The sequence below is a fragment of the Terrapene carolina genome, unplaced genomic scaffold, assembly GCF_002925995.2.
Source record: "Terrapene carolina triunguis isolate 2854851 unplaced genomic scaffold, T_m_triunguis-2.0 Scaffold227, whole genome shotgun sequence".
Lineage (NCBI taxonomy): Eukaryota > Metazoa > Chordata > Testudines > Emydidae > Terrapene > Terrapene triunguis.
In genome coordinates this window covers 1,572,019-1,584,196 of record NW_020664578.1, presented here as the reverse complement: position 1 = coordinate 1,584,196, position 12,178 = coordinate 1,572,019, and the positions used below count along the sequence as shown (strand labels likewise).

At 51.2% G+C, this 12,178-nt stretch overlaps 1 protein-coding gene across 11 annotated transcripts in view; it reads left to right on the top strand.

Annotated features, from left to right (window-relative positions):
- MEF2D (myocyte enhancer factor 2D) overlaps nucleotides 1-12,178 on the top strand; it is a 124,492-nt gene that overhangs the window by 79,275 nt on the left and 33,039 nt on the right. For 9 of the 11 annotated variants that reach the window (XM_026656273.1, XM_026656271.1, XM_026656269.1 and 6 more), the window contains exons 4-6: nucleotides 2,296-2,433; nucleotides 8,676-8,886; nucleotides 10,540-10,596. In XM_026656273.1, the coding sequence (XP_026512058.1) occupies nucleotides 2,296-2,433; nucleotides 8,676-8,886; nucleotides 10,540-10,596 (406 nt within the window). Of the gene's footprint in view, nucleotides 1-2,295; nucleotides 2,434-2,555; nucleotides 2,691-8,675; nucleotides 8,887-10,539; nucleotides 10,597-12,178 lie in introns of all 11 variants that reach the window. The other 2 variants (XM_026656270.1, XM_026656275.1) reach the window with 1 other exon arrangement.

Below are 12,178 nucleotides of genomic sequence, written 5' to 3'. Positions count from 1 at the left end.
CCGCCAGGGGCTTTCCCTGAAGAAGCAGCAGCCCTAGTTTGAGAACCACTGGTCTACACGATAGGGACTATAATGGCAAAGCTACAGCTCCATAGTGTAGACACAGGCTACACCGATGGAAAGGGTTGATAGAACCTCTCTTCCTTTGACCTAGCTGCATCTACACTGGGAACTAGATTGGCACAGCTATGGTGGTTGGGTGCCCTGAGCAGCGCAGCTATGTCGACCTAAATTTGAAATGTAGACCAGATCTAAATCACCTTTACAGCAGTAGAACCGTTCACAATAGGGCCTTTACTTGTGTCTATTCGAGTAAAATAAATCACCCTCTTAACTGAAATCGTTTTATTGATAACACTTTTAAGTGTAACCCAGGCCTGCACCTGCTCCTGCGTGGCAATACGTCCCATTTTCAGGCCCCTTTACATGAGCAGAGTAGTGTAAAAAGAGCTTTCGGGTAAATGAGAATCAACCCAAAGTGCCTGAGCCACAAAATTCAGCTCCAGATTTCAAACACTGCAAAGATCTGAGCCCGGTCAGGTTAGCTCATATCGGCATTTCCTCTGGGTGCAACGTTCTTCTTTGAGATCGGCTCTAACTGGGTCATTTGGGTCCAGATTCTGAAGGCCCCAAAGGCTGGGTTGGCACAGAATCAGGTCTTTCCTTGTTTTGTGAGGTGCCCAGCAATTTGGGGGCATTTGATAAATAACAGGTAAGACCATCACAAAGCCAGAGCAACGGAATTAGAGAGCTGCTAAGCATTCTGGGACAGATTCTGATCTCACCTCAGTGTGACTCCAGAGTGACTCCACTTCCCTGCAGTTGTGTTGCTTCGGATTTACACCACTGTAAGTGAAATCAGAACCCGACCCCCTGATTTCAACCGAGCTGTAACTCCGCTTATGCCAAAGGTGAATTTGGCAGCTGGCCAATGAAAACTGTGTGCTTGTTTATTTTTTAAGTTAAAGAAGGTCATTGCCATACAAAGTATACATCATTTATTGGTGCAGACACAACCTACTTCTTTAATACAGTTCTGCCGTGTTGGTCTTGGCACGTTCCATTGTACATTGCTCCAAACCCCTTACATCTGTTTAAAACCATCTTGCAGAATTCCACCCACCCATTTTGCTCCGGGCAAGTAATATTTTTGTCTTTTAATAGGAGAGGAAATATTTTAATAGGAGAGTAAATATCATTAGGGTTCCCCCCTCCTTGCCCCCCCCCCAATCATTATAATGGTGGGAGAATAGGTTATGTGTCTGAGCTGGCACAGGGCCAAACACATTCCTGATGTAAATAGAGCCTTTGAAGTCAATGGCGTTCCACCCACTTGCACTGTCATAGGGTCATATTCTCTTCCAAAATAGAGGCACAATCCGAACCAGATCCTATGGGCTAGATCCTTATTACAAATGAGAGTAAGGCCCATAATTGAATCTTTCTGACTCCTGCTAATCTCAATGGTCTCTTGTGGCTGTGAGTTCCATGGGTTAACGTACGTTTCTATTAGTTTATAAAACTCTATTCAGTTCTATCGGAAGGTTCCAAAGACCCATTGTCTATTAAATACTACCAGCCTGATTGTCATTTACACCACTTCGGCAGCGTAAAGGGCCCTTAAAATGGGAATTCATTACATATACACCCACTTGAAAGAAGAACCCAGGCCTCTGGGATTTGCCCATGATCACATAACGAGTCTGTGGAGAAGCCGAGCTTTGAGCTCATAAGGATGAAGCCAGAACAGCTACAATTATCATAATAGGCCCAGCGGTGTCACCACAGCTCCATCCCACTAAAGCAATGTGGAGGAGTCCCAGGGTAAATGAGGATCCGGCCTTGTAGGCTTTTTCTTTGTAACTGGGAAGCAGAGCTGGTTGAATTTTTGGTGATTTTTTTGAAATAGAAATAGATATTTTAACGCTTCCCCCCCGCCCAGTTTTTTAATGTTTTGAAGATTGTTTTTGAAATTATTCATTTTCTTCAAATATTTTAAATTTGGGAGTCCTTTTTTGACCCCTTTACATTTTGTGGATGTTTTCACTCAGTTGGTTTTTGAAATATTGATATGTTCCCCACATTTCGAGTAAATTTCCCCCATATTTCAGCCACATTGCCTCCCCCCCACCCCATTTCCAAACCAGCTCTACTGGGAAGCTAGCGACGACGTTTTAAACAAGCTCCCGCCGTCTCCATCCATCACACACCTGCATCCAACACCCCGCCAGCTCTCCCTTTCTCCAACGTACCCCTCCTGCTCCAGATCTCAACCTGTCCCGGTTGTGTTTTCAGACATTAAGAAAGAAAGGTTTTAACGGTTGCGACAGCCCGGAACCGGACGGAGACGACTCCATTGACCAGAGCCCCCTGATGGAGGATAAATACCGCAAAGCCAGCGAGGATCTGGATATCCTCTTCAAACGATACGGTGTAAGTACTGCGCCCCTCTGGCCAGAAATCCTTCATTATGTTTTTCTTTTTTTCTTTTGTTCGATTTCTTCCCAATCCTACCCCCGTCCCCGCCACCTCCCCCCGCCCTCTCAACGTAACAGGCGCTGAACAAGAAGCACAGGGGATGCGAGAGCCCGGAAGGGGACGAGGTGTTTGCGCTGACCCCGCAGACGGAGGAGAAATATAAAAAGATTGATGAGGAGTTTGATAAAATGATGCAGAGTTACAGGCTCGCAGTGAGTAGCCGGTGGCCTGCACAGCCTGCCCCGGACCCCTAGCAACGTAGAATGCCGAGCGGCGGGGGTGACGACTTTGCATGGCTTTGCTTACGGAGCCTTGCTCTGCCTTGTTCGTTTGCTCCCATCGGGCGTAGCAAACCCAGGGCTAGGGAACGTCTGGGAGGCAGCATGGTCTAATGGTTAGAAACAGGCCTTGGTGATGCCGAGGCCCCTTTCGGTCGGTCTGCCAGCATAAAGAGGTGTTAAAGTGGGTGGAAATGCCTCCCTCCAGCTGGTATGGAGCTGGCAGAACATCCCTGTACCCATCCTAATCTCCTCTTCTGGCCTAGAACACAACCTATTATGGTTGTTCCCTCCTATACAAGGCCTGAGTCTCAGTTGCACCATTCTGGCCTTAAAATGGGTATAAATTACCCACCTTAAGGCCCCTTTACGCTGTCAGAGTGGCGTGAAGAATTCTCAGGCCTGGTCTGCACTTAAAAGTTTTAGGGGTATGACTCTTTTTGCTTGGGGGAGGGGGATCACCGCGATCGGCGGCGGCAGTTCGGCAGCAGGTCCTTCGCTCCTAGAGGGAGTGAGGGACCTGCCGCCCCCGAATTGCCGCAGGTGCCGCCCCTCTCCCTTGGCCGCCCCAAGCACCTGCTTGTTAAGCTGGTGCCTGGAGCCGGCCCTGCCCATCGGTTTTGAAGGGAGTTAGGCGCCTAAACACATTGGGCTTCGCTGTCTAACTTTGAGCCCCCACATTGGAAATGTTAAGACCGAGGACCTTAAAAATCGGTCCCATTGCTATTAATACTGAGTCAAACCCTGAGGTTCTTTTTACTCCAGCGAACTCCTCTGAACTTCAGTGGGAGTTTTGCTTGAGTTCAGAACCTCGGTGGATGAGCCACAGCGGGGAAAGGGAGGGTCAGGTGATGACAGTTGCACCTGCTTTGGGATCAGATCCAGTTTGGGGCCACTCTGCTTTCAATCCAGGCGAATCCATAAGGCTCCCGGCGCAGCTAGTGGATGTGGCAGAAATCCAGGGTGGTTTTAGCCTGAGACGATGGCCCTGGGGTGGCATCAGGACAGCGATGAAAGGGATTTGTGTCGAGGGAGGGAAGAGGGGCCTTGCAAATTAGTTGTTAGTTCAAGGGAGCAAAGACTTTTGAGGCAGGCAAGCCATCTTCAGGGAGATTAGCCTTCCAACTCAGGCAGCCGTAATTAACTAACGTTGCAGGAGTAGAAAGGGAGGCGGCTTTCCAAGCGCTGGATGCAGGATAAAAAAAATACCCCAACTCCTTCCTGCTACTGCTTACAAGGCCACGGGAGTTCATTTTTTCTTTTCTTGAGACTTCACTCTTGCAAAAGCCAGAGGTGGGTTTTTTTTTGGCTGACTCTGCCAGTAAGAGATTGTGGGCCGGATGCTCATTTTCCCCATGCCACCCCTCTGGCAGCATAAAGGGCCCTTTACGTGAGTCTCATTCGCTTTACACCGCCAAAGTGGGGTAAAACGGGTTTTAGGGCTTATCTACTTAAGGAGTGGTTCCTAAATAACTCCCATGTGTTGACACACTTGTGTTCTGGAATAAGAGTGCCTGCTTTCTGTTTAGCTTAGCTCCCTCGGAAAGTGGGTTAAACTAACCACAGAATACAGCCCTCTTATTCCGGATTCAGAACGTCTACACGTGGAGTTATTCAGTTACAGCTGTGGCACTTTAAAGTCACACCCTCCATGAATCTGCATTCACTTTCCATTGTAGACACGCCCTTAGTGTAAAACGCTGCCAGATGAGTGTGTAGCATTCAGCACTCGCTTTGCCCTGGGGCAGATCGTTACACAAGGGCAGGTGAATGGGAAAACAGGGCGCTATCAACCTATGAATTTTTTTATTATTTGCATTATAGTAGCGACTACAGGCTGCAGCCTGGAATCAGGGCCCCATTATGCTAGGCGCTGTGAACACTTATAAAAGAAGGAAAGTCCCTGCTTCCAAAATCTTGCAGTGCGTAGCATCCCAGAAGCAGGTTGATTAGTAGCCAAAGCACAGCGTCTGCCTCCTTGACTACACCTCTCTTGCCACAGGATTGAATAGTGGATTGTTGGAGCAGATGCTTTTCTTTTTAACCAGCTTTTTGTGTGATAATGAGAACTAACACAACTCATCTGCCGGGGAAGCTAATGACGCCCTGGTCCAGAGAAACTGGCCTTAACAGGGTTCTGCATTCTGAGTGCGTTTGAAACTGGCTTTCAAGAAAAAGAAAAAAAAGTCATTGGCGTTTGGCTGATTAATGAACCTCCCCGATCCCCCACCGGATTTTGGATTGTTGTGTTCATTTCAAACCTTTGCCTGCCATAACACTGCATCTCCCAGTGCTCCGCAATCGGCTGCTGGCCTCTGGGAGAATGGGAGCTGCTGGTTGAGGGATCATTTGCGTGTGCACAACTCTCTCCCCGCCTGGGCAAGAGCATGGGGAAGATTGGTCGGTTAGTGGTTCAGAGGTGCAATGTGATAGTTAAGAGCTAAGGGCCGAATCCTGTCCTCCAATCCATTCATGTAACTCTCACTTACGTCAGCGGGCTTCACACGTGCATCTGGGGTAGAACTATGCCCTAAGTTAGTTAGTTTCTTTCTGTCTTTCTTGTTATTTATTATGCAATATTGCATTGCAGATGTGCACAGCCAAACATTTAAGGGCCTGATTCTCACTGACAGTAGGGGCGTGTCTACACTAGCAATGCCACTGTAGCTGCATCGATGTCATGTAGACACTTCCTACAGAACAACGGAAGGATTTCTTCTGTTGCTGTACTATAGCCATCTCTCTGAGGCCTGGCATACGCGGCAGGGTTAGGTCGACGTAAGCTGCCCTGCGTCAACCTAGCTGTGCAAGTGTCTTCATGTACATTTCGCTCCCGCCCACGTAAACGCCTCTCTACGCCGATTTCGTACCACCAGCTCCCCGAACGGCGTCGCGTCACGGTCGATGTAATTAGGACGACGCAGTGTCAGTGCAGACGCTCCATTGCTTTTGTGGACTATTACTGGCTTTCAGCAGCCGTCCCACAATGCCGCACCCCGACAATGCAATCGACCCAAGCGCTTTGGTGAGGACGTGCGCCGCCGACGCAAGGAGCCAAGCGTGCGCACGCACAAGCGATTTAATAACTGTGGGGGCCGTATGCCGACGGAAGTTAGGTCGAGGTAGTTTTGTAGTGGAGACGTGGTCTAAGAGGCAGTAGCGAGGTTGACAGAAGAGTTCTTTCATCGAGTTAGGCTATGTCTCAACTAGCACTTACATCGGCAAAACTTTTGTCTCTCAGGGATGTGAAAAAAACACCCCTCCTGAGCGACATCAGTTTTGCCGGCGTGAACTCTCTTGCGTACAGCGCTACGTCGGCAGGAGATGCTGCCGCTCGTTGACTGGGTTTCATCATGTCCACGGGAGAGCTGCCTCCCGGTGGCATCACGCGGCTACACAAGCGCTCTGACCGCGGCACAGCTGTATCAGGACAGCTGTAAGCTTGTCAGTGTAGACCTGGCCCTAGCTGTGTCTACACTGTGGCTTAGGTCGGCTTAATTACGGCTGTAGATTTTTCACAGCCTGGAGCAATGTCGTCAAGCCGGCCTAACTTTGTAGCGTAGACCAGCCTTGAGTATCCTCTATGCCGCGTTGGCTGTCTGGGTGGGGGGCGAGGGAGAGCCCTTAAAGTGGCCCTAAAGCTATGCCAGAGCCATATGAAGGGGCCTTAGTGTCAAGGAGAATCCGGCTCATAAAGTCTCTTGCCCTGCAGAGCTTACAGTCCTAAGGCTCAAGTCAAAGTGACTTACGGCAGCAGAAGCCACAAGCAGGGAGTGGTCCTTAGCACCTGTTTGCTGCCTGAAACGGCTGGATGCCCTGGAGATCTGTGAAGGGGGTGGGGGATGATAGGTAGGGAGGCGGCTTTCCCAGCCAGGAGCCCCTGGGAGGACAGAGGCGCGGCTCTGCCATCCTCTCTCACGCTTGTTCTTCCTCTCCTGCAATACTACAAAGCTGCATTTGCCCAGCAGCGCTTTTGTAATGACAGCTCGGCGACACCAAAAGGCCAGGAAGCTTCCTGGCTTCGCAAGGCCAATGAAATTAAAAGAGGGTTTTAGCAAAGCCCTGGGAAAGCCGCTGAGCAAGTGCCTGCTCTCGCTAATGAAGAGCGAATCAGGGACATAAGAAAGAGTGATCGGATCATCTGGGCAAAGTCTGGCTTTAACAGGAACCGAGCGAGGTGGATCTGTCCCTCGAGCCAGGGGCCAAGGATCATGAATTAGAGGCGTTTCCACTGCGTGAGGGTCAGAGCCCCAGGTCTTTCCATTGACTGGCACCCCAGCAGCTCCATGAATCGATAGGAGCCATCTACGGGCTGCTTCTCTGGAGCAAAGCTGCACCTTGGAAATGCTCCGATCTCTCACTTTCTATTACAGTAGCCACCTAGAGGCTCCGGTTGAGGTCAGCTGTGTGGAGCAGGGACCGTCTTTTTGTTCTGTGTTTGTACAGCACCTAGCGCCATGGGAGCCGGGTCCGGGACTCCGAGGCACTAGCTCTGTACAGAGCATGAATAATAATTGGGGCCCTTTGTGCTGCATGCAGGACCCCATTGTACAAAAGATGGTCACTGCCTTGTAGAGTTTATGACCTGATTAGACTAAGGCTTGGTCTACACTTACCCCCCAAGTCGAAGTAAGGTACGCAAATTCAGCTACGTGAATAACGTAGCTGAATTCGACATACCTTACTTCGAACTTACCGCGGTTCAGACGCGGTCCACACGCGGCAGGCAGGCTCCCCCGTCGACTCCGCGGTACTCCTCTCGTTGAGCTGGAGTACCGCAGTCGACGGGGATCACTTCCTGGTTCGATTTATCGCGTCCAGACCAGACGCGATAAATCGAACTCGGAACTTCGATCCCCCGCCGCCGAACTAGCGCGGCAGTGTAGACCAGCCCAAAGGAAGTATTATTATCCCCATTGAAGGGGTGGGGAGTTGAGACACAGAGGGATTAAGTGACTTGCCTAAGGTCTTTCATAGGGTCTGTGGCAGAGGTGTGAATGCCCCAGAGTCCGAGGGTAGGTTAGTACTGTAACCCCAAGACCATGCTCCCCCGAGAATGAGCACAGGCGCTATCAAACTTCATACTAATATGGAGGGAAGAGCAAGCTCTTCAGGGCTGGGTCTGTGTGTCCGTCCAGAGCCTCGCACAATCCCGATTGGAGCCTCTGGGTGATACAGGAATACAGATAGTAGCTGCGAGTAGGGCCCTGGGATCCGTAGTGTAGCTCCACTGACTTCAAAAGAGCCCTGGCCACTCACACCAGCGGAGGACCTGGTCTATTAAAACTCTACGGGGCTCCGTTTATCTCCCTCGGAGGTTGAAGGGCAGCTGCTGGCCCTTGTCTCCTGTGGGTTCAGAGCGTCTCATGCTAAGACCACTGCACTGTTCCCCTCTCTGGCATTCCAAGGGAGCCGCTTTGAGACATTTCCAACTCTCTGTGAGCTGTTTTAAAACCACTTTGCTGAGCTCTGGAGGTAAATAAATGCAGGTGTTTAGTCAACACCCCTCTTCCCCCCCGGCAGCAGATGCTTTTTAGCTTCGATGTGCCCAGATGGACATCCGTTTGCCCTTCTTTCTCCGTCTTCCTAGAGGGGATCCATGCCCCTTTGTGCCTGGGGCGAGATTCCACACTGCCCGCCACCATTTTCACCCGTGTAAAGTGGCTGCAGAACGCTAGCAAATGAGAATGGTGCTAGCTTTCACCCACTTTGCACTGTTATAAACGACCACACAAATTGCAGGGCAATAATGAACTGGGTGCAAATTTGGACCAGATCCGTAGCTGGTGTAAATCAGTGTCGCTGCATTCCGGGCCGAGGACCTGGCCCGTTGGTCGCGCCGTGAACCTTGGCGGAGCGAAGTGCCTTTGGGTGACTCCCTCGGCGCCGGTCCCCGCTTTCATCTGCCTCTCTGTTCAGTCTGCAGTGCCCGCTCCGAACTTCGCCATGCCAGTGACGGTTCCGGTGACCAATCAAAACACGTTACAGTTCAGCAACCCCGGGGGCTCCTTGGTGACCCAGTCGCTGGTGACCTCTTCGTTGACGGATCCAAGACTCCTCTCACCACAGCAGCCGGCCCTGCAGAGAAACACCGTGTCGCCGGGTTTGCCGCAGAGGCCAGCTAGCGCGGGTGAGTGTTTGGCCTAGTGCGAGAATAGCCAAGAGAGGGCACCAGTGTCTTCATTTCTCCCACCCCTCACTCCTTCTTTCTGTTGTCTGTACAGCACCTAGCACGGTAGGGTCTGGTCCGTGTCTCAGGCTCGTAAGCGTTACTGCCGTACAAGCAATAAATAATAATAATATTTGAAACGGTCCTGGATGCTCAGCAAAGATCCCATGCGATGCAAATGGCAGACGCAATTCCTGTATCACCCCTAGAGCTGGGCAAAGAACAGGGTTTTCAGTTGGCTGACAATTCCGAAAAATGTGGGGGGGGGGGTGGGAAAATCGATTCGGGTCGAACCATTTGTTTTGAGAGGAGAGCATTCCTTCCCCATCGGTTCAGAGGTTCCTCTGAGGCAGCTGCCGTCAGCCTTCCCGTCTGTGCGTCGCAGAAATCCAGTTTCGTAGGCGCTGCGTGCTTGCAGGGTGGGAAGTGCGTTTTCCGACGCACGTTAGAGGAGAACAGCGAGCCCCACTGTCTTTTCTAAATCAAAAGCGGCGCTAATGGAGCGGAGCGTGTGGTCGCCTTGTGTGAGGTCAAGGCTATTGCCCGCAGCTCCAAGGCGTCTCTGAAACGGGGATGCCGAATCCTGTGTACTGTGTGTGTCTCTGTCCTGGAACATCAGGAATCTGAGGTCAGTTACGCGAAGGCTGGCGTTAAAGTGAGTGGAACTGTAATGTACACCCCCTGGAAAGCCCCTTTACATTGCCAGCGCTGGGTAAAGGGGCCTTAAGGTAAATGAAAATCTGGCCCTAATTATCTACCACTGGGAATTCCTGGGTCAAAAAATCCTAGCGCAGATACTCATCTGAGGATATGAGCGCCTGAGTTCTATTCTTAGCTCCGAGAGAGGATTGCGGTATAGTGGTTAGAGCAGAGGACTGGGAATCAGGACTCCTGGGTTCTCTTTCCCCCTCCGTGAAGGAAGTGTGGTCTAGTGATTAGAGCAAGGGACTGAGAATTAGGATGCTGGGATTCTAGCTCCTGATTTTGGGAGGGGTGTGTGGGCTAGTGGTTAGAGCAGTGGCATGGAAATCTGGACTCCTGGGTTCCTTTCCCAGCTATCTAGGCAGTTATAGTGAGAGAGAGGGAGTGGTGGATTGCTGGAAGAAATAACAGTTTCGAGATGTGGTCGAACAATTCAAAATAGCAAATAAATTAGCAAAACTCAAAGTCTGTTTGCAAAGGGGATAAAGGGCTTGATTCCCTGGGAATAGCAAACGTTCCCTGGGAACAGCTTCTCCGGCCATCTTGGGAATGGTTTCCATTCGGTGCAAATGTTACAGGATCGATCCTCTTTCCAATCCCGGAGCTGGGGGCGGGTTCCCTTCTGCAGAGCGTGTCCCCCCAGGAAGGCTCGGCACAGCAGAGCCACGCTGTTTTCCAAGCCTAGTCTTTTTGGAATGAGCGTCTGTGCTGCGTGCCGCATCCCCAAAGGGAATGTATCTGTGTAGATATTGTTTCCACGCCTGGAAGTGCTGTACATTTTACCCTGGATTTTCTCGATGGGAATGTAACACTGTTGATTTCCCCCCGTCCCCCACGTGCAAATAGTCAACTGCTGCTCAGTGCGCCGAGTTCTGAACTAACTTTGTCACCGTGTCTCTCGTTGCTTTCCAGGGGCGATGCTTGGGGGAGACTTGAACAACAGCAACGGAGCTTGCCCAAGCCCAGTCGGTGAGTGAGAATGTGGCCCTCCCCCTTTTTGGATGCAGGCTTGCCTAGAGCTCTGGACTGGGACTCAGAAAACCTGGGTTCCGTTGCCAGCATTACCACCGGCCTGCTGGGTGACTGCAGGCATGTCACTGCCCCGCTTTGTGCCTCAGTTTCCCCACCTGTAAAATGGGGATACTGATACTGCTCTCCTTTGTAAAGTGCCGTGAGCTCTATTGATTAAAAGAGCTAGGTGTTATTACTGGCAGTAACGATCCCCTCAGACAGCTAAAGTCAGGCCTGATGTGCAGTTTCAAACACTACCAAGTCTTTTAGATGTCGATTTTCAGGTTAGTAAATTTGGTGTGGCAGGAGGGGCCTGTGGTTAAACTGCTAGACTGGGCCGCGGGAGGTCTGGGTTTGGTTCCTGCCTCTGCCGTAGGGGATCATTTTCTCTCGCCCGCCTCTCCCCCTTTTTATAGTTGTGACTCAGGGGAGACATAAACCCAATAGAATTAAAATCGGAGTCAAACTTTGCTTAGTCTGGTGGAGGAGAATGGTAGCCGTGTGGCCCAAGCAATTGGCCGAGACTTAGGAGAGCTACGTTCAATTCCTACCTGTGTCACGGACTCTGTCTATGACCTTGGGCAAGACATTTAGGGTCTGCTTCTCACTTATGCTAAGGTCCCTATATACCACTCCGGCATCATAAAGGCACCGTAAATGTTGGCGCAACATCCGCTGCCAGAGTGGGATGAAGGGGCTTAGTGTCAATGCGAACTGGGTCCTCTGTGTCAGTTCCTCATCTGTAAAATGGGGCTAATAATACTTTACTGGTCCCACGTCGTGTCTATTTCAATGGTAAGCTCTGCAGGGCAGGGACGGTCTCATATTAGGTGCATGTCCGGCCCCTAGCGCAGCACAGCCCTGATCTCAGTTGGATTTCCAGGTGCTCCCATGCTGTTACTTCTAATAATAATGAGCAAAATTAGGCAAAAAGGGCCCTAAATCCGAACGATGTGGCTGGGTTTAGTGAGAGTGGGTCACGCGCATCTTTGGCACAGCATAGAGGGGTTTTAATCAAGAGTGAGTTCGCCCCTGGATGCTTTGATGTAAAGGAGATCGGCATTACGCGCCCAAGTGGGATTCAGGATGCCGGCTCACGACTGAAAACCCTGGGCTCTGGATCCTACAGCCACATGGACCCTTTAGAACAGGGCCAAACTCGAACCCCGCGTCCACGGTGCTGATTCTGTGCTGCCCATCCCAGGCTGCCTACGGGCTGCCAGGTAGTCCAGAATCCCTATCGCACCATGCGCTGGGGCCAGGTCCCAGCAGGCCCCGTACGCAGGGCTGGCTGTGGGAGCGGGGCAACCTGAGGCAGCTTATGGCAGACAGCCCCTCCCTTGGCCCCTCTGCGGTGCCTTTAGGCCTCTGGTATATTGCCAGCGTAGGGAGCAGGGACCACAGCCTGTCCCCGGGTCTTTAGAGCCTTCGAAATCTGGCTCTGAATTTTGCTGCTCGAGCTCATCTGCAAAGTCAGGGCTGCTGGGAAAGAGGCACTAAAGACTGGCCCGTACCTCCAGGCAGAGACACGCTCTGTCAC